The 26,977-nt window shown below is 36.3% G+C and overlaps 1 protein-coding gene and 1 pseudogene across 2 annotated transcripts in view; one reads left to right on the top strand and one right to left on the bottom strand.

Annotated features, from left to right (window-relative positions):
• LOC145269750 (uncharacterized) overlaps positions 1–26,848 on the bottom strand; it is a 51,807-nt gene extending 24,959 nt beyond the window's left edge. The window contains exons 1-2 of one of the 2 annotated variants that reach the window (XM_080125480.1): positions 25,738–26,848; positions 6,062–9,176 (exon numbers count right to left, since the gene is read on the bottom strand). In XM_080125480.1, the coding sequence (XP_079981606.1) occupies positions 7,205–8,641 (1,437 nt within the window). In that variant the 5' untranslated portion in view covers positions 8,642–9,176; positions 25,738–26,848 and the 3' untranslated portion in view covers positions 6,062–7,204. Of the gene's footprint in view, positions 1–6,061; positions 9,177–25,737 lie in introns of those variants that run through there. The other variant, XM_080125481.1, reaches the window with a different exon arrangement.
• Positions 2,425–3,354, top strand: LOC145269203 (general transcription factor II-I repeat domain-containing protein 2 pseudogene; annotated as a pseudogene).
• Positions 26,849–26,977: the final 129 nt, after the last annotated feature.

The following is a 26,977-nucleotide window of genomic DNA, read 5'->3' on the forward strand; positions in this document are numbered from 1 at the left end:
TCTATCTGTGGTAAATTGGTAGGACATCTACCTGTCTGTGGATGGCTCCGATCGGCAACAGGAGTGGTGAAAAGACGAGTGACTACAGTAACAAAAGGATGGGACGATGTTGCGGATGATGATTCTCTCCAACAAATGATGGCTGAAATGTTGTCCAGAGTGCATAGGAATGACCCTGCCCATGGTGAGTGGCAAGTGTCTGGAAACGAACTAAATGCATGGGTTGACGCAAGTTCGTTGGCTACAGGTGTCGTGTTGGAGCAACTAGGTGTTGTTGTGGAAGATGCATGCTGGCTTCGTCCGAAAAATGATGCCCAACATATAAATTTGGCAGAACTTGATGCCACGTTAAAAGGTCTTAATCTCGCATTGCAATGGCAGACTAATGTTGTGCATCTCCACACTGACTCATTGTGTGTTTACCATTGGTTAACCGACACCTTGACTGGAAAGGCTCGAGTTAAGACTAGAGCTGCAAGTGAAATGCTAGTACGAAGGAGACTAGCAATAATTAAGCGTCTAGTTGACGAATACAGCTTGCAGGTAGACATTACGTTAGTCTCGTCGATGCAGAATTTGGCTGATAGCTTGACTCGAGTACCAAAGAGGTGAATCGATGCAATGAGGCAGGGATCCGATCTTCAACAACAAACATGCGCGACTGTAACGGATCAATTAACACCTGACCAGATCCGTATGATACACCAGCAGATTGGACATCCTGGAATTCAGAGGACTGCATATTTTGTCCGAAGAGTATGCCCTGCAACTACAAAAGCATCAGTGAAAGCAGCCATACGTTCGTGTGAAGAGTGTCAGAGAATTGATCCGGCACCATCCCAATGGCAAAAAGGGAAGCTCGAGGTGGAGGGCAACTGGCAGCGAGTAGGGATGGACATAACACATTATGGGGACAAACATTTTTTGACCATGACGGATTGTGGCCCGACACGTTTCACAATATGGCGCCTGTTGACACGACAGGATGCAGCCAGCATTATACAACAGTTGAGAGCCGTCTTTTTTTAACGTGGTGCCCCGATTGAAATTCTGACTGATAATGCCGCCACATTTCGATGTCAAGAATTTCAGAAATTCGTCCACGAATGGGGGATTAAAATGCATTATCGGTGTGCATATTATCCCGAGGGTAATGGTATAGCAGAACGGTGTCACCGCACCATCAAAAGAATTGCAGCCAGGACGCAGTGCTCTATTCCAGAAGCTGTGTACTGGTATAATATAACACCCAAGGACAATGCAACACCAGCAACTGCACCAGCCAATGGGATTTACCAATATGAACAGCGTGTGAAAGGAGTTGATGCCATACCATCAGTGGTGAGTGTTGTCAATACGCCATATCAGGTGGGAGACCTTGTTTTGATAAAAACCCCGAATGCTGGGTGCACTACGAAATTTTTCCGGGGAAAAATAGACGAAATCATAAGTCCTCAGATCATGTTGATTGGTGGCATACCACGTCACGTAAAAGATATCCGCCCTTGTTATACCTCTTCTGATTCTGAGGATGATGAGGAGGATCACACATCGTTCAGAGATGATCCTGATCACTTACTGCCCCTTCAGGTGAGCATAGAAACACCACCAACAGAACCAGACGAGGGAATGATGGGACATACTGATGACAATAGTGAGGAGAGCGATGGACACAAAGAAGTAATGCCTCATCGAAATACTCGACAGAGACGAATACTGCCCACCCCCCGTGATTGCAAAACCCCCGCGAGAAGGGATGATGGAGCACACCGAGGAGATGACGCCTCCGATTCTTCGGAGAAGTACCCGACAAAGACGGATACTGCCCCCCTGCCCTGATTGTGAGACACCGCCTATGGAACCACGAGACAGGATAATGGAACAGACTGGTAGTAATGATGGTGGTAATGAAGAAAACAGCAATGAGGAAGTGCTGGCTGCCCCCGATTCTTCGAAGGAGTACCCGCCAACGACGATTGCCCACATGTCCTGTTTGTGATCATGAGATCAGGGGAGAGTGTGGAGAAATGCGTGACTTACCTGGATAGACCATGTGCGGGTCGGTCACCGAAAATAAATAAAAAGAAATAAAAAGAAACGGTCAAGACTCTTATTTATAGAGTAGTGATCACGTGAGTTAGAAGAATATGCAAATAGAGGTGAACGATTTTGCGATATAAAAAGCCTGTGTTGTTAAGAGGAGGGGCAGACTGTTGGAAGAAGTCAGTGCTGTCAGACGTGCTTTAGAGTTTTGTTATTATATGCTGTGCTCGACAGTTGGGAGAGAGAAAAGAGAAGAGGAGGAACCAAGAAGACATTCTGCAGATACTTGATTTGTGTTGGTTTTAAAAGGTAGCAGATGTTATTTGTCCAGAAAAAAAGGAATTATTTTCTGCTATCAGCTTGTCGTCAAGAACAGTAACAATGCGAATTGAAGAATTGGCAGCAAATGTCAGAAGTGGATTGAAGGGGAGTTTAAATAATCTGGAGTATTATTCTATTGCTATCGATGAAACCACAGATATTAAGGATACTTGTCAACTTGCTGTGTTTGTGAGGGGTGTAACACAAACATTTGATATTGTGGAAGAATTTGCAAAATTGATTCCTATGAAAGACACTAGCACTGGAGCAGATATTTTGCAAAGCGTAATAAAATGGATTACCGAAATGAATCTGGATTTATCAAAGCTTTCTGGAGTAATCACAGATGGAGCACCAGCAATGGTTGGAGAGAAAAAGGGGTTTGTTGCATTGCTCCAAAACCATATAGGTATCGATAAACAAATAATCAAACTTCACTGCATTATTCATCAAGAAGCCTTGTGTGCAAAATCACTGAATTTTAAGGACATCATGGCAGTGGTCGTAAAAACAGTGAATTTTATATTGTCAAGAGGGCTGAATCACCGCCAATTCCAAGAATTTCTAAAACAAATCGAAGCAGAGTATGGCGACCTTACATATTTTTCAAATGTTCGATGGCTTACCCGTGGGAAAATGCTGGAGCGAGTATATGCATTGAGAGAAGAGATTTCCATGTTTTTAGAAAGCAAAGAACAAGACAATTATCACTTTCAAGATCCACAGTGGGTTGGCAAGTTAGCTTTTTTAGTGGACATCACGACCCACATGAACACTTTGAATCTTGAGCTTCAAGGAAAGAAAAAGGATGTATTTGAGATGTTTAGTAAAATTAATGCTTTTGAGAGCAAACTTCAACTGTGGGAATCACAGCTTCAAAAGGGAAACTACTCTCATTTCTCAAGTCTCCAAAATCACAAGAAATATTTTATACCGGACTCCTTTGTGAGCTCTATTAAGGATTTGAGAAAAGAGTTTTCTTTTTGCTGACTTCCGGAAATATAGAATTTTATTTAAGTTATTTGGTACTCCTTACGAAACAGATGTTGAGCACGTGGCAGAAGAATATCAGCTGGAGTTAATTGACTTGCAGTGCAATGAATCTTTGAAATCGAAATATCATTTCGAATCCACTGCTGACTTTTACAAGAAATATATATTGCCAAGCGGAAAATATAAAAACATCATGGATAATGCGAAACAGATGATGTCATTATTTGGCAGTACATATGCCTGTGAACAAGTCTTTTCCAAAATGAAATATACAAAAAGTCATTTGAGAAGTAGATTGCGTGACGATCACCTGGATGATGTTTTGCTTTTATCATCAACAAATATTTCACCTGATGTAGACAAGTTATCACACAATAAGCAGAAACAGGGGGTCTCATTAATCATTTCTTGTTTTTTGTTTGTAAAAAGGACTTTGTTTTTTTTTATTGTGATAGTAATTATAATGAGTATTGTTTAAATAAAATTATTATATATTAATCCTTTCTTTTAACACCCTCCAATTTATTTATATATTTTATATATGGTTCTCCATTACACTTAGCTATACTGTTTGGCCCTCTCCATGATACTACATACTTATTTGGCCCTCACTCTCCAAAAGGTTGCCGACCCCTGTCCTAGACGGATGATCTGGGAAGACCTACTGGTTCTGTCAGCACTGAGAGGGGTTTCTCTGTGCCTAGGTTCTAATCCAGGTATTTCTGCGACCCCGTGTGGTTAGTTAGTGTTACTGGGTTAGTTTGTGAGGGTTATATCTCTGCTGATTAGTTAGATTCCTCAAAGTGATTTAGGGACATTGCTATTTAATTGTTAATGGATAAAGGGGGTGAGTGAAGTTCATGCAGTTTAAGCATCTATGATTGTAAGAAGGCTTGTTAGGGAGGAGATAATGTGGTTTGAGTCTCACCCTTTTATTTTATTTATGTTAGCTTAGGTCTAGGATAATGTTACAGTATGAGTAGGTATTAAGAATTGCGCTACGAGTTGTGCCCAAACTATTTTAGATGATAGGAGGGTTAAGATGTAAGTGCAATATAGTATGGATAAGACAGCAAGTTTTGAGTCATGCGTAATTAGGTGAATAGATATATGAGCAGGTTTTCAGTAGGTGCGAATAGAGTTGAAGTTGTAGGTATTTTCAAGTAAGAGTCATGGGACATTTTGCATAACAAGGAGTGTCGTTTCAATAACATATTGTTGCAAAACTCTCGAGGAGACAGTTATGTAATGCAGATCACTTTGCTTCTGAGTACTTTGGTTGTTAAATACCTGCCTCTGAGTGTTTAGGCTGTTAAATCCCTTACTGGATAGGAATGAGCTGTAATGCATGCCTTAGAGGTAGAAATGTATACATGTTTAATGATGGCTATTAAAACAGTTTGCATGTGAGGGTTAGGGGCTGGAAGTTAGCGATTCCACTACAAATGCGGGGCGATGTGGGAGTTTAGTGGCAGATAGGTTGGAAGGAGTAGATTGTTAACGTTCAAGAGAAAAGGGGTTATTTATTTACAGATAGATTTCCATTAGGATTTTTGAGTTACAGGTAAGGTTTAGTTTGAAGAAAGGGGGGGGATTTTTTTTTTTGCATGCAGGTAAGACAAACGCAATCGTCTTGGAGGTAAAATGTATAAGATTTCGTAGCTAGCTATTAGGTTTTTCCCTCCCAGTTATAGGAACAACTAGTTCATTGGGATTCGGAATTGTAGTCATTAAGGTCAGGCACAGAGTGTTGCATCTACTCAGAAAATTAACCCTAGTATCACAGCTAAGATTATGTATATTGCAGTTACAAATATAGTGACAGTTAAATTATAAGCCAAGTTCAGTGGTTTGGTATGGATATCATGGAGGACATTTTAATACAAGCAAGCGTACGGTGATTGCAGATATTAAGTATACTACTTAAATAAAGTTCTTTTGTCGTCTATAGTAGAAAGAAAGATAAGTCCTCGCTCTGTTCAGTATTCTTGCATAGACTATTCGTTTTCCGAGTCGAGTTCTAACCACAAACGACTCGCATGGAAATAAAGAGTTTAAGACCATTTATATGCATATGTAATTAAAATGCATTAAATAAATAAATTTAAAGAGAAGGTATAAACAGTTGGTAAAAAGCTAAAAATAAATAAATAAATAAAATAAAATAAATAAATAAAAATAGAAAACGGCTCGCATGAAAGCAAAGAGTTAAAGACAATATATGCGCATATAGTTAAAATACATTAAACAAAGTTTAAAAAAGCAGTTGCCATTTTGGTAAGATTAGGATTGATTAATTTCACTTAGCTTAATTTCTTTGGCCATCTACAATTTGATGCGTCTGCTAGCGAGCGTAACCATGTTATTATTGAATTTAAAAAGTTCAAGTATTGCATATAATGGGGTTTCACTAAATATGTATGACTAAAAATGATGTACAATCATTGTACGACTAAATTGCTACTGCTGCTGATTAAAGCAACTTCGACAAAGGCAATCGACTGGGTTGGTCACGGTAAAACTATCTTGTAATAAACAATAAAACGAATTTCTCAGAAGTTTCAAGAGATTTTTGGCAAATACCTTTCAGATTTAGAAACCCATTCTTAACATGAGGAGAGGAGGGTGTCTTGACCTTCACCAAACAATTTCATAAAAGATACCGTAAAACTGAATTTAAGTTGAAATTATTACCAACTAACAATCAGGGAGAAAAATTCACTTTAATGTAAGTCGGTCCAAAATGTTGAATACGAAAATAAACAAATAACATGTGTACTGAACTAAAGATGTACGTTATTGTCGCTTCTGGTCTTCCATAGATGTCAAAAAAGTCACGTAATATTTTATTTATGTGTTATCTTTTTAACCCCCACTGAAAGTAAAAACAGATTTTCTTTAATTATTTCTTACAATAATGATGAATATTTTTTATGTTTCCATAATTTAATCTTTGAGTAAACTATTTGAATGTAAAATAAATTCCTAATCAATGAAATTACAGTATTAAATACAAAATAAAAAACATTCATTGTTACTCGCATCAAGCGCATCAATAGATGACGTCACAATTTCATGCGTCTATTTTGCAAAAGTTCACATAAAAATGTTAAGTCCCTAAATAAGTTTTCAATTTGGTCGATATTTGACTAGTTTGAAAGAAAATTAACTAAAAAATTATTATTTTTTATTTCACATATCAAAATTTATTTTGTTTCTTTGAATTATATAATTTTCAGAATGCAGAAAAAACTGGACAAAAATGTAATCTCATGGCTTTTACGATATTATTTGTAATGTAATAAGAATTGATCACAAATATATCGAAAAATTCATATTATTTTGAATTTGAATATTTTATTTTATAATTTGAAAATAATCTATTATTTCTAAATATGTTTTAATGGAGTTTAAACAATTTCTGAACTCTATATGAAATAGATATTCGAATGTTCCATTACAGTTTTTATCTCTCAAACACGGAGTTAGTAAAGAAATCGAAAACATAATTTTCCTCTCCCCAATTAACCATTTTCATATGTTGTAGTGTACCTTTATTCTGGTATCTTGGTCTAACTCAATTTCGGGGCAAGAATTTATCTAGTCTGGTGGAATATCCAGCTTTGTGCTATTACATAATATCACTTGAGGAAGGTGCACCATTCCTCATAAAAGCTAATGTGAGTTAGCCATAGGAAGGAGACTTTATTTGGGCTGCAAATACTATGTGATTTTGAATATTTGGTTAGGTTTTACTTCTGGGGAAAAGTATCCTCATGCCAGGTTGTTCTGACAAACCACTATAATGAGAGACTTTAGACACTCGAGGATAATGTCTAGTAGGCATTCAAGTTCTTCCTCCAGTGTGTGTTCTCGTGTGTGATTTTAATTCACTATTAGTTGCAAATGCTGTATCACAGACGTTACATGAATAAGGTTTCTCTCCGGTGTGTATTCTTCGCATGTGTATTATAACATTATAATTTCGTGTAAATTCTTGGCCACACACTTCACAAGAAAAAGGTCTTTCTCCTGTGTGTTTTCTTATATGTGATCCCAATTCACTATTTATTGCAAATGCTTTGTCACAAATATTACATGAATAAGGTTTCTCTCCAGTGTGTATTCTTTTGATGTGTGTAGTAAGATGGGAGTTTCGTGTATATTCTTTTCCACACACTTCACAAGAAAAAAGTGTCTCTCCAGTGTGTTTTCTCATGTGTAATTTTAAGTCAGCATTTATTGCAAATGCTTTAGCACAAACATTACATGAATAAGGTTTCTCTCCAGTGTGTATTCTTCGGATATGTGACGTAAGATGAGATTTCTGCGTAAATTCTTTGCCACACACTTCACAAGAAAAAGGTTTCTCCCCATTGTGTGTTCTCATGTGTGATTTAATGTTCTCTTTTGTTACAAATGCTTTCAAACATATTTTACATAGATAAGGTTTCTCTCCAGTGTGTATTCTTTGGATATGTGACGTAAGATGAGATTTCCGCGTAAATTCATTGCCACACACTTCACAAGAAAAAGGTTTCTCCCTAGTGTGTGTTCTCATGTGTGATTTAATGTTCTCTTTTGTTGCAAATGCTTTCAAACATATTTTACATGAATAAGGTCTTTCTCCAATGTGTATTCTTCGCATGTGTCTCGTAACATAAGATTTTAGTGTAAATTCTTTACCACAGATTTCACACGAAAACAGTTTCTCTTCAGTGTGTGTTCTCATATGTGATGATATTAAGTCAGAATTTGTTTCAAATGCTTTATCACAAACTTGATGTGAAAAAGGTTTCTCTCCAATGTGTATTCTTAGCATGTGTCTCGTAACATTAGATTTGCGTGTAAATTCTTTGCCACACACTTCACAAGAAAAAGGTTTCTCCCCAGTGTGTGTTTGAAAGTGTGTTTTTAAGGAATCATTCGTTGCAAAAGCTTTATCACACATTTCACATGAATGGGGTTTCTCTCCTGTGTGTATTCTCCGCATGTGTTTTGTAACATTATATTTTTGTGTAAATTCTTTGCCACACACTTCACAAGAAAAAGGTTTCTTTCCAGTGTGTGTTCGCAGGTGTCTTTTTATATCATCATTAGTTGCAAAAGCTTTCCCACACACTTTACATGCATGGTGTTGCTCTTTAGTATGTATTCTTTGCATGTGTGTCGTAAGATGATATCTTTTTGCAAAGTTTTTGCCACAACCTTCACAAGAAAAACGTTTCTCTGCAGTGTGTGTTTGCAAGTGCTTTTTAGTTTCAAAATAATTTGAAGATGTCATACCACAGACTTCACAAGAATAAGTTGATGCTAGTCTGTACTCACAAATCTACAATAACTTGAAACAGGTTTTAAGATCGTATACCACACACTTCAAGGTATTATCTTTTGTAATACGTGAGTGTTCAAGAATGAGGTTTCTTTTAAGTATGTTTTTCTCACATGAGTTTCTCCTTCGTTTCAAGTAAATATTTTGCGAAAAAGTTGTCGTTTCTAAGTATTTTTTAAATCTTGCTTTAAATTAACTAAGCTTAACAAGAATAAGGTTTTCTGTAGTTTATTTAGAGCCTTAATATTTACCTCCTTTGAAAATTTTAAGCTAAGAACTTCGCAAGAGTAACATTTGTTTCCAATGAATCATTTTACCTGATGCTTTTCTCCAATGTGTGTTCATCAAAATCTGTTCTCAAGTTTGTGTTTCATTTCTACAAGTCGATTCATTTATATTCTTTTAATGCGAAAAAACGTTATAAGCTCAGTTCAGAAGAATAAATATTTTTATGTTTATTGTATGTGTTGTCCACTGTAACTGTAACCTGTGAATAAAAATAAAATACTTATTTTACATAAAAAATAACTGGTATGCATCAAATCGAGTCAATAAATAAAATCATCTGATAGTGTTTAATCATTATTACACGGTTGTATAATATAAAATCTAATCAACATTTTTCATTACGTGATTTTCTTGCTCATCATACAACATTGTTTTTTATTGCCTTTTAACCCCAAACAAGGCATGGTGCCACTTTTATGTAGGGGCTACTATCTATGACATAATTTGCAAGTGTAATATTTAGGAAATTTAGCAGGAAGATGTATGTTTACATTACACTTGAACTTCTGCATGTCAGTACTGTCCGGAAAGCAGAAACAAGGAAGGGCATTCCAAAATCTAGTAACATATGAGGATTTCTACTATGAATGGGTGTGACTTTTCTACTTTATCGGGTATTCATATTGAAAGGGTACAAGGACTTGGAGTTCCTCAGATCATCCACAATTAAAATACTTGCATATACCATTAAAGTACTTGCATATACCAATAAAATACTTTCATATACCAATAAAATACTTGCATATACCATTAAAATACTTGCATATACCATTAAAGTACCTTTAAAAAAGACAGAAAGAAGCAACATTTCGTCGGTGGGAGAGAAACTGAAGCTTAGTTAACAGTTCGGGACCTATTAGCAATGCCCTCGATGTATCTGGTCTAGCTCATGTCCCATGTGAGTGTTAAGCCAAGGAGTTTGAACGAAGTACTTTCAGGTAATGTTATGAGCCATAGCTATTATTGGTGTTTGTAATTATAAAAGGAAAGAAGTCTTGGCAGCATTGAATGTTATGATCCATTTTTGATCTCATTCACCTATGGACTGTCGGTCTTCCTCTAAAATTTCCACCATTTTCTTTAGATGTGTGTCCATTTGATTTGCTCTCATGCCTGCATAGTAGCATGGTGTCATCCGCAAATATACCCATCTCAGATACAATTTTATCGTAGAAGGTCTTTTATGAATATGAGGAATATGAAGGTCTGAGGATTGACCTCTGAGTCACACCTGCATTTACAGTAGCGTCCAAAACTAAGGGAAAAAATTTAAAAACCCAATATTTGTTAGCCATAACAACTGTGAAAAGCTGAAATTTTGACAAGCGGTAGTCGTTATCATCCATAATAACATACTAAAATTTGAATCAGTTGCAAAGGACGGAAAAAGAATTATAACAATCAAATTTCAGCTTTTCACTGTTGTTATTTCTAACAAATATTAGGTTTTAAAAAGGTTGTCCCTTGGTTTTGGACGCTACTGTATATCATGCAAATATTTTAGCAAAGGGAGAGGTACCTAACAACGCAATAATTTAATGGATCAGTTCTTTCACCAGAATTCTTATAAACTGGTACAACAGAAGCAGTTTTCCAGCAGTCAGGAAAGAAAGATTCGTTAAGGCATTTGTGGGGAGAACTGGAACACCCTCAATCTAGCATTTTTTAATAGTACAGCTGAGATGAGATCAGGTTCACATGTTTTAGAGGTGTCTACGTCTTTTTAATGCTATCATGCGCTTGAGAAGGGGTGATTCAGGGAAAGGAGTCGTTTGCTGGATACTGATTGGCAAGCATGTTAGCCTTCTCGGTTGCTACGCAAGCAACCTAATGATTGTTGAATAGTGGCAGAATTGTTGATTGGCAATTATTTACTACACTGCTGTAGATTTTTCAGTAATCTGGAGTTCCTAATTCCTGTGCTTCCATGCATTTTCGGTTGGATTCTCTCTTGGCTATCGCTATTTCTTTCTTACTCCTAGCTTCTAAAACCTTTTGTCTATTCGTACTGGACTTGTGTCAGATAAATCTGCAATACACAAGTAGGAGTAAACCATTCGGGAAAGTGGGGTTTCTTGTCTAGAACTTCAGTGTAAGAATATGTGCTTTAATTGCTGCTTTGAACTATTTGGTCGTCTCATTTGCACAGGAAGAAAAAAGATTTTTTCCTATGGGATATCCCTGACAAGATCCCTGATGGCTTCCCAGTCAGCTTTCTTATAGTTCCTTATCGTTTGGAGTAATTGCTCTTCAGCTTTGGGTTGGGAGTTTAGGGTGATTTTTATCATTATCAAGTCTGATCAGCATTTCCGAGTGGGCTATGAGAATTCTTTACACAATCTTCAGGAACTGCGGTCAGAAATTGATCTAGAAGTGAGGCTTGTTGCTCTTGTCGATCTGGGAGATGGATTGGGAATGTAACCGTCTATGATAGGTAATAAGATATAGAGAAGCAATGTGTTATCCTACGAACTGTGTCTCTGTAAGTAGAGAAACCAAGACAATTACTGTGGTAGACATTAAACTCACTAAATACATGTACTTATGAACTAGTATTAAGGGTGAGTGTTGTATCTATGCTGTCAGAGACTTGGTTGATTAGGGTGCAGTCCTTGGTCGAGGGAGACCTGTACCAAAAATATAACTGGCTAATATTAGGTTGCAGGTTAAGTTTAAAGCACATTAAGGTCTGGTCGTCTGATTCTAGATTTGATTCTCTAGTCAAGTGGAGGATGTTTCGAATATAAACTTCAAGTCTCCGAATTTGTCTTTTTGAGTCCTTACAGCAAGGTTAGAGATAGCCAGGCATGTTAAAGTTGTTATCAGGGATGCAGGAGCATAGATTAAGTTCACTTAGTGCCACGATATCTAGGGAGTTTGTTAAGAGAAATGATTCAACATCATCTAAATTAGTTTTAAGCCCACAGACATTTGGAGATGGGTGCAAGATCACTTTCCACGTGCAACATGGTACTACAATCATCCCAATATTATACAACTGATAATGTAGCAGCCACTATAAGTGCTACCAAAGAGGTAGAGCTCCAGTACTGTCAGTCAGAATACAGCAGCCAAACAAACCGTCAAACTGGTACCCTCAACCTGTCAGACAAAAATCAACCCAATCCAATTGCATTGGTATATATGGCACTCAAGTACCCCCAAGATGACCAGTTTAAGGGGATAGGGATGCGGCGGGAGTGAGTAACAGCAGTAATTACCCTAGTCAGGAAACAACGTCAAACATTGGGAGTCTTTTGAATCTCTGATCTCATTCTGCACCTGGCTGCTAGGCAAAGAATGAGTATGAAAGTCGGTAATTTGTTTGCGTCACCAGCTCTAGGAAGGTCATCGACCAGAAGTGAAGAGGCTTTCCTCCCTTTTAGTGTCAAGATGTATAAGGTCAGTACCACAGGTTTAAATGCAGAGCTTACATTCTCTTAGACGGATGACCTAAGGAGATCTACAAGTCCATCAGCACCGAAAAGGTTAGCGTCACACCTGGGTCCTAAACCAGCACTTTCTGCAACCCCACATGGGCTCTTATTGATCAGTAGAGTTAATACTTAAGTAGTATTTGTAGAGTTATTAATTAGTAAAGTTAGTTACATTTCTAGTGAAAAGTTACGTTCCTTAAAATAATTGAAAAGCATTTTACTATGCTTTCTATTTCATTGGAAGAGAGAAGTGGGTTAAAATGCGAAGTGAGCAAATTTCCAGTTGATTTTATAGAAAAATGATTATATTGTTGAAATATTGTTCATATATTAGTTTATGAATAGCATCTAAATGTTAAGGTACAATTCAAAATAATATTAGCAATTAAGATAAAATTAGATATGCGATCTCTTTATTTCATTGGGAGAGAGGGGTGGGTAAAAAAAACGAAGGGAGCAAATTTGGAGTTGATGTAACAAAGAAGAAATTATATATTGAAATATTTTCCATATATTAGTATAAATAAAGCATAAAATGTTAAGGTATGTTTCTAAATATATTATAAATTAAGATGAAATAAGATATACGATCTCTGGATATCTGAGTTGATACAGGGAAAATTATGTATCTATTCAATAAAGATTTAGGTAGCGTATATAACTATGATTAGAAGTACATTTCAATACAGGTATAACTGGAAGCAAGTTATTAGCTATCGTAAGTATAAGTAATTTGATATGAATTGCAATATGGACATATAGATACCATATAGAAATTGTAGATACCATGTAGAAATTAAATACAACATTGTTACAAGGCAAAGTCGTTACAAGGCAACGTCGTTAAAATACAACCACATTACAATTTACATTAATATTTGGCATCTGTAAAGTGCATTTCGTTAAAATTATTAGTGTAATCAAAACATATTTTTGATTAAATATATTTTAGCCATTCCAAGAAATTTGCAATGCAACATTGTTAAAATACAACGTCGTTACAATGCAACATTGTTAAAATGCAAGATTGTTACAATGAAACATTGTTAAAATGCAACATTGTTAAAATACGTCGTTACAATGAAACATTGTCACAATGCAACGTTGTTACAATGCAACATCGTTACAATTTAATGTTGTTAAAATACAACGTTGTTACAATGAAACGTTGTTAAAATACAACGTTGTTACAATGAAACATTGTTAAAATGCAACGTTGTTACAAGGCAATTTTGTTACAATGCAACCACGTTACAATTTACATTAGTATTTGGCATATGTAAAAGTGCATATTGTTAAAATTATTAGTTTCATGCAAAGATATTTTTGATTAAATATTTTTCACATTCCATGAAATTTATATGGGTCCTGCAAATTAAGAGAGAATTATTTCAGTTATTGAAACAAAAAATAATTATAAATATATTGTAATTTGTTTCTATATTCTAATAAATATCTATTTCGCCCTTCATAAAAATGATATAAAAATATGATTTCATTAAGATTTTCTCTCAGTTTACCTCAGATTATAACAATGTCACAAACTTTACATTTCTGCCATCATGTTGTTCGTTTACGAAATGCTGTAAAGGGTGGAAGTTGCTCACATTAATTTGTACAAAATAGTTGGGCTAACATTAATTTTATATGAAATGCATAGATAGTCGAATATTCCAGTAAAGTTTTATTTGTTTCATATGCTTATGAGAGTGACCCTCGGTAGCTGCTAATTATAAATATTGTAACTTCATTTACATGGTTTCCCATGTTCATAAAAAACTTTTTCATTGTGTTTATTTTTGTTTTTTTTACATAGTGATCACCACTTATCAAGGCCCGGAAGCCACTCAGGGATAAGGGTTATTGCAAGTACAACCAGTTTCATATGCTTATGAGAGTGACCCTCGGTAGCTGCTAATTATAAATATTGTAAGTAACTTCATTTACATGGTTTCCCATGTTCATAAAAAACTTTTTCATTTTTTTTTTTTTACACAGTGATCACCACTTATCAAGGCAACCCTCGGCAACTGTTAATGTGAGGGATGACAACATGGCCAGAGGAGAAGAACAAGAAGAGTTATTCCACTTGACTGCTAAGTACGCACATAATTAAATACTAGCATGACACATTTTTCCTATCTTGACGTCATTTTCTCTTAAAATAGGAGCAAAAAGGTGGGTTTCACTCACGTCTAGTTTTTATGACTTTTTTTATTACTACAAGAAGTTGTGGTAAATTATTTTCAGAAGTGTTTCTCGTGCGTTTGAAGCATCCATCATCACTGGAACAAGACTGTTATTCTGCATGTCTCATCCACATTTAGTAATGTCCATGGCATCAGCATTGTGTCCCCAAAGCATTATTTTAAAGTAATTCCGAAAGGCATGATACTTCATTGCAACAAAGGTCATTAGCAACTGTTCAGGTGTAACAGAGCTTTTGGTTGAACTAACTTTTTGAAAAGACTAGAATACCTCATTGCAGTGAGATTGTCTCAGGATTTGCCTCTGAACAATGTCACCATCGCTTTACATGCAACATCTTCAATCTCAGCTATTCTTTTTAGGTGTGGAAAACATCTGATCACAGCTTTTTATGACAGAGGCTCTCTTCAAAACCTTAATTAAAGTGGAACTGGTATCGCATCCCATGAATGTATGCAGGAACAAAAGACTATTGTAGACATTGTATTACAACAACTTCTTCATAATCTTAATGTCATATACTGTTGCAGGACTCCGTTCTCTGAGTAGAAAAAATAGCTTCTTGGCATCGGTAGTTGATGTATGATGAAGTAACACCACCAATAGATCCGTATCTTAACCAATGAGACGTTTGTATTTTTGTTGGATGGCATTCACACAGCTGCCTTAACAATCTTCAAACCTGCATCTCCTTTTGATTGTATTATATGGCAACTTGTCCCTGTGAAATGAGATTGATTAGAGACTATTTTCCACATTTAGAAGGAACGTCTCCCTTTCCTGAAAAGTCTGTCCTTTAGTAAAGGCTAATGATGGCTTGTTCGATTTTGATGTTCCTTGGTGAAAACATTATAGGAAAAGGACACTGGCATCAGAGCTTGCTTGATGACTAGTTTGCAACTAAGCTTGTGCAGTATTGATCAGAATGTTTTATGACATGCAAGCTATTCATAAATCTATGGAACATATCATGTTCCAGAGTAGGCCTTGACTAAAGATTAAGGTAGGCGGACTTCACATAGTTCACATGCCCAGCAACTGCAAAAATGGGTAAACATTCGGCTACAGCATGAAAGTGAATCAATCAGGAGACTGTACAATTGGCTTTGATAAACTTCCTTACAATTCCTACAATCTGTTGGTAATTCAACCATAGTTTACTGGTTCAAAAATGAACGGATAATTAATTTATTTTGGTGAAGAAGAGGTGTACAATTTTACTAAAGCAGGTAGAAGCAGTGACCGAATTCAAGTCATTATCCCTTGTTAATGCCCAAGCATACAACCGCTCAATTTCTTGCAACAGGTGTGCAAAACCAAAATTATCGCAAAGTAATTTGTAACTTGTTGTGCAAGACATTGATCAAAATAAGATGGCTACAAACTGCACATTGAAGCTGCCTTTCTAGTTATGATGTGTTGCACCGCATTTTCACCGTAAATTGTTCTCAATATCTAATTCCACTCTCATTTAACAACATTCCCAGCATCAGAACAACATCTCAAACTGCACAATCTTCAGGTACCTCATGTTTCATCTCTGACACTTGTGTGTTACCAAATGTAACAACTGCAGTGGACTGGTATTTACCAGTAAGATTGCATACATACTTAAGAAGATGCATGATTCGTCTCTGGAAATAATTTGATAATTGGCAGGAAGATTAGTAAAGACAACCACAAATGATCAGAGCCTTTTTTTTTTGATTTTCACCCCAAACAAGGCATAGTCCCATTTTGAAGTAGGGGCTACTATCGGGTTACTATAAGTTGCAGGGGCATTATGAAGGGAGATGAACTTCTGCATGTCAGTACAGTTGGGAAAGCAGAATCTCGGAAGGGAATTCCAAATTCTAACAGTTATGGGGAAGAAACTATTGCAGTAGAAGGCTTTCTTATACCAATGGATCTCTGCTGTGAAGGGATGGGACTTAGCTGCTTGTCAAGTTTGTCAGGGTATTCAGGTTGAGGGGGTATAAGTGTTTGTAGTTCATCAGAGCATTCACAATTAAAGAACTTGTAGAACAGGCAGAGGGATGCAACATTTCGTTGGTGAGACAGAGGCTGGTTCAGGACCTATTAGGTTGGCGACTCTCTTTTGAACATTGTCCAGGAGTGAGAGACAAGCAGCAGATGCACCATCCCAAATGTGACAACAGTACTCCGTACATGGGCGAATGGTGGCCTTTTGAAGGTACATGATACTTTCAGGCGTAAGTAGCTTTCTAGCATGGTAAAGAGAGCCCACCTTCTTTGCAGCAGCCTTGGCAAAGCTCTCAATGTATCTATTTCAGTTCATGTTCCCTATAAACGTTAGGCCGAGGAATTTAAAGGAAGTACTTTTGGGTAATGTGTTCTTGGCCATTGCCATTGGTGGTAGAGATTGTTTCGTGTAATTATTGAAGAAAACAAGCTTATTCTTGGCAGCATTTTTCTCCCCATTACACTATAGATTGGAGGTCACCGTCATGTGTTTCTGCCATTTCCTTAGAAAATGTTCATTTGTTTTCCCCTCATGCCTGTTATAGAGTAGTGTCATCAGCCATCTCCAAAACACTTTTATCAGGGAGTTAATTTATGAATATCAGGAATAATAAGGGTCCAAGGATAGACCCCTGAGGTACTTCTGCATTTATATTATATTATTGAAATGTACGACCATCGAGGACTACTGGACTTACTTAAGAAGGATTTAATTATTTTATGCATTCTTCCAGTGATATCATATGATCTAATTTTCCTAAGAAGACCTTCATGCCAAACCCTGTCAAAAGGCTTAGATATATCGAGGGCTACCGCTCTACTCTCCCCTGTTTTGTCCAGTTAATGGTATATACATTCAGAGATTACAGTTAAGATATCTGCTGTGGAATGGGCTTGCCTAAATCCAATCCATATTGTTTGTTGGTCAGGAGTTTAGCAGCTGTAAGGTGTTGACAAGGGCTTGATTAATTACGGACTCAAATATTTTGGCGAAAAGCGAGAGAAAGCTAATGAGGCAATAATTTAAGGGGTCAGGTCTTTCACTAGAATTCTTGAAGACTAGTTCCACAGAAGCGGTTTGTCAGCAGTCAGGAAAGCAAGATTTATCAAGGCATTTATTGTAAGGTTTTGAGAGAACTGGAGCAACCTCAGAGGAGCATTTTTTTAATAGCACAGCTGGGAGGAGATCGGGTCCACATGCTTTTGAGGTGTCTAGGTTTTAATGACACCATCTACCTGAGAAGAGGTGATTTTAAAATCGTCTAGTCTGGCGTCTGTCCGCAAAGGAAAGTCTGGGAGGGAGTGGTGTGCTGGGTCCAATGTAGAGTTTGAGGCAAACCGACTGGCAAGTAGGTTAGCCTTGTCGGTTGCCATGCAAGCAACCTCATGATTGTTTGATAGTGGCGGAATCGTTGACTGCCCATTATTTACTACACTGTTCTAGATTTTCCAAAAATCACGGTTTCCCAATTTCTGTGTTTCAATGCATTTTCTGGTGGTTTCAGTAAATTCTGTCTTAGCTGTCGTTATTTCTTTCTTACAATTATTTCTAGCTTCAATATACTTCTGTCTGTTTGAACTAGACTTATGTTGGTTGAATCTGCGGTACGCATGCTTCCTTTGAGCAATGGAAGGTGCACAAGTAGAAATAAACCATCGGGGAGAGTGGGGCTTGCTACAGAATTTCTGTGTGGCAACATGTGCTTCAATTGCTATGTGTTGTGCAACCAGCTACGTCTGTGTAAGTAGAGAATCCAAGTCAGTTACTCTGGTGGACACTGAAGTCACCAAATACATGTACTTGTGCTCTAGTATCGAGGGAGAGTGCTATATTTATGCATTCAGAGACTTTGTTTTTTAGGGTACAGTCCTATGTTCAGGGAGAGCAGTAGAGATAATACAAGTAGCTAATATCATGTTGCATGTTTAGCCTGAAGCACATAAATGTAGCATCATTTTATGTAGCATGTACATCATTTTATTCCAACTCAATGTCTGAAATGTAAAGATATCTTCCCCAATACATCAACGTAATTGACAATGGAGTCAAGAAATGGCTAGCTTGAATTTAATATTTTGGTGTTTCGCAAAATGGTATTTTGTTACATCAACTCTGCATTATTCAATTATCTCCAAGTCCTCGGTTTTCCGTCTGAGAAAAGTGCAACATTTTCTTTCTTGTAGTTACAGTAGCTACCATCCCCATGCCATGGAAATTTCTCCCTCCCATTTTATGTGATGATATTATGATCAACACTGTCTGCAGCAGACAGCAGTGTTGTATCCGGTCTATCTATGGTACCACTAAGTCATGCTAGCCTACTTCCAAATATGATGAACAATATCCCATGATTGAAAGACTGTCTAAAAAAATCGAGACCTGAAATGATGATGGAATTGACCTGTTAACCCAAGCTGCAACTAAAACCTGAACTGAATAACTGATTGTCTAATTTTTGTGACCATCCTGTGAATGTCCTATCAAACAAAGAGGTTTTCAAGCTAGCGACGCAGAGGGAGAGTATTCAGACATTCTTCGGTTGAATATAGGATCATAGACTTGATATCGCTCTTGATGAGTTTGATTGTAGTCTCTATGATGGGCTTCTTTTGGGCTTCTTTTGGGCTTCCTTCATCCTTTTCTTGAATACTGAAATAGTCCGTCAGGATTTTCCTTGTCTTTTCACAGAACGTTACAATATTAGGCAACCCTTCACACTCTGCTCTGAATAGCGAATTGCAATACTTTTCCCCAGCTTGCACTTCAGATATTAATTACTATGGACAGCATTGTCTCTTCTACAAGATACTCCGTCATTTTCTTTGCAAGATTTATGACAACCAGAGATGCTTTTCATTGTTGTCCTCGAAAAAAGGACACATTCTTAACAATGTTCGTTTTTGGTCCATGTTCATCAGTTTCTCTGCCTTCAAGACTTCATGTAGTAGATCTATGCTGCATAAGGTTTTTGTAATTTGTCTGACAGTTAATGTCACGATGATACAGACTGCAGCATATAAGCTTTTAACAAGTTTTTCCCAACATGTAATACTACCAAAGAAACAATAAAACACATTCTGCTGGGAATTCATTTAAGGTAAATGTTTTTTTGTATTTTAACTGGACTACTAAGGCACTGTTGCCAACATCCACTTCCACACCTGAACTACAGAAGTGGTTGAAAGCCTTAGAGCATTCACTGTATACATGGTTGGCATTGTGTCTTCAATGTTTCTCTTTTATTAATTTTATATCCTTGAAGTGGATGCGTTCATTTGGTATATGGATTTCAATGATATAGGATCTCACTAGGGAACAATTCAAGTGATCCAACTTAAATGTTCAATCCACTACAACTACAGAGAGTGAGACTATTGAGATCTGTTAACTTGATTAAATTGAGAAGCTCTTGTTGGTCCTTGTGGACAGCGTTTTCAGTGAACAGATTGATATTCAGTTTTAAGTTTGTTTTCCATAATATATATATTTGTTGTATTGTATTTTTAAAGCAATACATTTATATTTAATTGGCAATCGAAGATGTGGAAATGCCTAGAGCAGATTAAATATAATTGAGTCAAACTTTGTGTTTGTCATTCTTTTTTAAGCAACATATTTACATTTAAATGTTAAATGTATGTGTACGTCAGGTTTACTGGCGAGCCTGATGAAGAAGAAATATAAATTGATGATACCACAGAGGAAGTAGAGAGCAACACAGGATTGTAAACACACAGACAGTCCTCCATCATTAAGACAACCATCACCTTGAAGAACGAGAACACCAAAAAACTTAACACAAATGCATAAAAATTGCAGAAGTTACGATAATTCATCCTGTGATCACAGCATGGGGGATGTAACAGGAAAAGAGTGATCAACTAATGTGTAGGAATAATATCTAGAAGTCATCTGTCAATTGTACAGGAAGTACCAGTGAGTTATCTGTCCCTCAGAAACATATAAGAAGAGATGAAAAAAAGCCGTTTTTATTTTGAGTTGATCTTACCAATGAATTGCAGAACCGCATCTTCCATATTTACAGGACTTTAGTGTCTTTTGTAAAATATATGAGAAATATTAAAAAAAATAAATTACTAATATCTACGATGTTTTATCTTCATCAAAACTAAAATAAATTAATGCGTTTTTAGTACTTAAAAATAAATTTAGAAAATGGTTATTTTGTTTACATAAAATAACACATTTTTACTAAGAAAAGCAAAATGTTTATTATATTCTGTGATTGTTAATAAATACAGAAAACTTCATTAAAATTGAGTTTCTGAATTTTGGTGAATTCTTAAGTAAATGGAGAAGAACTGTCGATTTGTTTGTATTCATATTATTCGTACACTTTTTCACATTTTCATTCAAAAATAACTATTTTCTATAAACATTGAAAATTTCTTTAACATGTTGTGATCTAAAAAGTTGTTACAAACCTGCCTATCGAAAAAATAAAATTTTACCAAATTTCACAAAACTTTTTAAGAGGATTTCAACAACTCTCAGGGAAAAGTTGACGAATATAGATGAATTTTATCCTTTCTTCAAAGTAGTTATACTGTAAGCCGTACTATTATATATTATCTTAGAGATTTTTTAAATAAATTATTTGGTGTCCTATTAATATGGGACTTTAATGGGTTTATCACACTTAATGCATGCTAAAATATTCATCAATTTGGAATTGAGTTATGTTTGAAAAGAAAAAAAAAACTTTTATTTTAATTGTGGTTTAAAAAGTTGTTACAATGTTATTATATTCTGTGATTGTTAATAAATACAGAAAACTTCATTAAAATTGAGTTTCTGAATTTTGGTGAATTCTTAAGTAAATGGAGAAGCACTGTCGACTTGTTTGTATTCATATTATTCTTACACTTTTTCACATTTTCATTCAAAAATAAATATTTTCTATAAACATTGAAAATTTCTTTAACATGTTGTGATCTAAAATGTTTAAAAAGTTTGAAAATTAAGAAATGGAATTTGCCAGGTGAAGGTCGAACGACGGCATTACGAATATGCATGCGTAACGTAATAGCTATTAGTTCATATTCTAATTTTTAGCATTGTTGGCAACTTGTACAAACCTGGTAGAACAAAAATGAATGAAGAAGAAAGAAAGAAAAATATTTCTTTATGTGCCTACAATGTTACCACCTGATATGCAAATGAGATGCTCCTGGTTGGAGATAAAAGAGGCCTGGCTTTTCAGACATGAACCATTTAAAGTGTACAAAGGCTAAAACGGTTCAAGTGGACAGATTAGCAGGATACCTAGGGATGGGGCTAGATCATTCAGCCAAACTTGCTTTTATCACAGGATTTCCGGATGATGTATCTGTGGCTCTGCAACAGTTACCCAATGTAAAGAAAATAGACGTCAGCAAACTGATACCAACTGCTCAGCTTTTAGTCAGAAAAAGAATTTGAGAAACTGGAACAATGGCAATGAGTTCGAGTGCACAAAACAATATGCAGAAAAGCATTCAGTGTTTCAGATGTTGAGAACCGCATTTTATGAGAGATTGTAAAGAGGGGCATAGAGTGAGGTGCTACAATTGTGGAAAAATCAGCTACATAGCAAGATATTGCCCTCAGAGTCAGGGAAACTGGCAATAGGGAGCTTCTGCACCAGTACCTACCCCAGCAAGAAAATAAAGCTGCAGTACTGGCCACTTTCAGTCATAGAAGTGGAAGTGAATCATAAGGTAATGACGGAACTTGTTGATTCTGGATGCACCATCACATTCTGAACTCATCACTGAGTGCGGTAGGAATGACACTTTGAAAACAATTGATGGAAGGATCATAACATACAGTGGAGCTCGGAAAGTGGAGATCAAGGTCTATGAAGTATAAGTAAATTGAGGCGATAGTAACGAATCACATCATTGATGGGAGTGATGTCATAATTGGATGTCATCAATGAGATGGGTGGTGTGACTATAAAGAAAGCTGAAGTAAGGTTTGGAGACGTACATTGTGCTGTAGCTGCCCATCAGCCGGATGTATGTACAATTGAGGATAAAGACTTTGACACCAATTTTGATGGTGAAAAATAGACAGTAAAATGGGAGGGAGAGCTTATAGTGTTACAGAATAGAGAGACATATTAAAAAACTGCCTGGAAAGTGAAAAGACTTCAGAGTTTGAGAAGGAGGTTTGAAGGTGGATAGCAGAAGGTATTCTCTTACCATGGAAAGGAGCCAGAAATGGTGTATTACCATTAATGGCAGTAATGTTCCAGGCCAGAAAAGAGAAGGTTATGCCAGTTTTAGACTTCTGTGAATTAAACCGTCTGTGGCATGTCATACAGGGAGCGATATAATGGATGTGCATGATGAAAAGAGTGGAACTGCAATTGTGGATCTTAAGTTGTAAGAAAAACTTACTGCGTTACATGGCTTGGATTCAGACTGAATGTTGCACCAAAGATTATGGCAGCTGTGTTAAGAACGATGTTGAAGAAAGAAAGCAAAACAAAAGAAGCCACTGATTTGTACATCAACAAAAGAGGTTGTGGAACATTTGAAAGAATTTGGGCTGAAAGCACCAGAATCTTTGGATGGAGGAGCAGTGCTGGGCCTTAAGCTAATGAAAAAATGAATGTGAGAGCTGATATTAGGTGTAACGGAAACAATAATGGTGGGTGTAATGGAAACAATAATGGTGGGTGTAACGGAAACAATAATGGTGAATGTAACAGAAACAATAATGGTGAATGTAACAGAAACAATAATGGTGGATGTAACAGAAACAATAATGGTGGATGTAACGGAAACAATAATGGTGGATGTAACGGAAACAATACTGGTGGATGTAGCAGAAACAATAATGGTGGATGTAACAGAAACAATAATGGTGGATGTAACAAAAACAATAATGGTGGATGTAACGGAAACAATACTGGTGGATGTAACGGAAACAATAATGGTGGATGTAACGGAAACATAAACAAAAGAGGTTGTGGGACATTTGAAAGAATTTGGGCTGAAAACAAAAGCACCAGAATCTTTGGATGGAGGAGCAGTGCTGGGCCTTAAGCTAATGAAAAAATGAATGTGAGAACTGCTATTCAGACGAGGCAAGGAGATCCCCAAGATAGGAGGAGAAACTAGTAGATGGAAATTATTTTCTATCTGTGGCAAATTGTTGGGACACGATCCAATTGCTGGATGGCTTCGTCCAGCATGTTGTTATGTTAAAGAGCAAGTAGAGTAGACTGGGAGAACAGAGTTGGTGGCAAAACTGTCAAAATAATGCAGGACATTCGAGCTGATGGAGGAAAAAATGACCCTGTTACTGGAGCTTGGCAGATATACCCGAAACAGAAATAGGAGTCGTGTGGTGTGAAGCAAGCAATATTGCAACCGGTGTGGTTATAGAGATTGACGGCTTGATGGCAGAAGATGCAGCATGCTTGAGGAAAGTTAACGATTACAATCATATTAACGTGGCTGAATTAGATGCCATTTTGAAAGGAATCAATTTAGCAATAAAATGGGGCCTGAGAGAAATCGAAATAACAACTGATTCAGCCACGGTACTAAGTTGGATAAATGCTACAGTGGAAGAAAGTGGAAGAATACGAACAAAGGATGCTGGAGAAATGATTGCAACACAGAGATTAAAGATGCTTGGTGAGTTTATATCTGAATTTGAACTGTGAATAAAAGCAGTGTTTGTGTCTTCAGACAGAAACAAAGCAGATGCATTAACACGGATAAAAAAAAAACTGGTTATTTGAGAAAAAAGAGGGCCCAATATGCTCTTTCAGAATTGGTGAACTAGAAGAATTGGACAAAATTAGTGATAGACATAACAAACTATCATGGACGAGCATACTTGTAATGATTGATTGTGGTTCTGGAGATTGGCAATGTGGAGGGAGTTACGCGCAGAATCAGCATATTTGGAATTAGAGAAGGTGATGCTTTAACGAGGTCAGTTGAAAAGGTGATAATGGACAAGGGCACTGTTTTTTGCTCAGAAGTTTTCCAGACGATGTTAAAAAAAATGAAAGACAAGAAGCTATTACAGGGCAGCCTATAGGCCCGAAGGAAATGGAATAGTAGAAATATCATCGGATGGTGAAAGCAATAGCTGAGAGAGGAAGGATATCACCTGATGAGGCCACATTCTGGTACAATATGGCTCTCAAGATCGGACAAAAAGAGGATATATAGATCAATTTTTTTTATGAATAGAGGAATCCAAGGGATACGTCCCCAGAAAATGATGAGTAAGGACCCTCCAGAATCCAAATAGGGGAAGAGGTTTGGGTGAAACTGTCGAATGCTTGATGTACAACAAAATGGGGAAGAGGTATGATTACTGGGATGCAATCCCCTAACAACTTGAGTGTAGATGGAATGCCATGGCACATTTTGGATTTAAGGCATGTGGTCCGTGAAGATGACGATGCAAATGGTGGGTCAGGTGGCAGTGGAGATGAACCAGTTGAGATGCACAGACCACAGAGAGCTCGTGCTGAGCCAGTCTGGGCACAGGATTATATAATATAAAATAATCCTTAAAGCTCGGGGGAGGGGTCAGACATGTTAAAAAGTTGTTACAAACCTGCCTTGTGTAACTTGTACAAATCTGGGTGGATCAAAAATGAATTAAGAAAAAAAGAAACAAAAATGGCCGCCTTATCTCTTAAGATGAAAATGCAATGTTACCACCTGATATGCAGATGAAATGCTTCTGGTCGAAGATAAAAGAGACCTGATTTTTCAGAAAGGACGTTCAATTTGGAGTTGGATTTTGAAGAAGTACGTTCGATCAACAGAAGCTTTTTGAAGAGATAAATAGCGGAGAGTTGCGTTTTTGGAAAAATATGTTTGGTAATTGCGATGTTTTCAATATAAAAATAATTTTTAATGCACTTGACAAAAAACAACGAAAAGTTAAAACAAAAGTAAACAATAAAAACCCGATTCAAGTGATTTCTATAGTAGCATTCTTCGTTTATATGCAATCATGGAATGTTGACTCATTTCTCTATTAAAACAAAGGCAATCATAATGGTTTCGACGCGCCCCTGTAGTAAAACAAAGGGAATCATAATGTAATAAAAAAGAGCTTCAAAAGCAATTAAATTAATAAATACTTACTTTTTGTTTGGCAATCTGTTTTTAACAAAGAAACGATTATAAGATGAGTTAATTTAAACGAGACGAGTTTGACGGGTGGAAGTCAACATTTTAAGATGGCGACCGGAAAAGCAAGTTCGCAGAAAATCAAAATATTTTTTTCATTTTATTGTGATTTCATTTTTTTTTTTTTTTTTGCGTTTTGTTAAATTACAAAATATTCTTTCATCGTAAAATATTATTGGCAATCAAGCATATTAAATTACTAGAGCAATTACAACGCCATGGGAAATAAACAATGATAATTAGGTACGGGCAAAAATGAACGGACAAAAATGGGGACCTAGTTTTGAAAGTCTATTTATCATAATTTTTTTTATGTTTCCGATTACTTTTTGATTGTATTTGAAAGATTAAGGACTAAACTTAATTTCCAAAAGGAATAAAATATTTGTACACGTGAAAAAAAAAAAGTTATGAAAATGTTTTCACGGCGAGCTACCCAATTCAGCCAAATTTTGAAGTTAAATAAATTCATTGTAAAAATCCTTTAAAAGATAAATATTAGTTTTCTGGATCTATTTCAAAGATAATTAGTAAAGTCCTAAGATATTGAATTAAATAAATAAAAAACACCTTGTTTCTACAAAACATAAATTAGCCCAAAACTGACTGATTCTGGCGTTCGCAAAACGCAACAACCTAAAATTTTGTAAACACGAACATTACGAAGGCCCAAATTTTCAGGAAGTCGAAAGACTGTGAAAATGACGTCATGTAATGAAAAGGAAGAAGGAAGTTCTTTTTTCCCCCAGTCGCGCATCCGTACATTCCTTTTTTGAACGTTTGTATTAATTTTTGCATTTTTTAATTTAATTATTTTTCTATGTTCCTATTTTTAAATTGATTTTTTTTCTTAATCATTGTTCGGTAAAATCCATTGAAAGCGGTCGGTGGTTCTATGAGAAAATAAAGCTGTGTACGCATTATAAATGTTTCTTTTCTGTGTCTTATGTTATACATTAGTACATTAGGGGTCATTTCGAGTTAAAAGTTTATTTACTGCACTCATCTGGACTAGAGAAAATCATGATTTAAATGTGTATGTCTCGTCTAAATAACTAACGATAATTCTCTGATATGACCGACCAGACGGGTGATCAAAAAGTCAGATCGAGCGTACCGCGTACCGGAAAATGAAATGAGACTAACGAAATGAGACCTCATTTGATCTCATTTCGGTTTCCGGTACGCTCGATCT

The sequence above is a fragment of the Euprymna scolopes genome, chromosome 45 (genome assembly GCF_053919585.1).
Source record: "Euprymna scolopes isolate OS-2025 chromosome 45, ASM5391958v1, whole genome shotgun sequence".
Lineage (NCBI taxonomy): Eukaryota > Metazoa > Mollusca > Cephalopoda > Sepiida > Sepiolidae > Euprymna > Euprymna scolopes.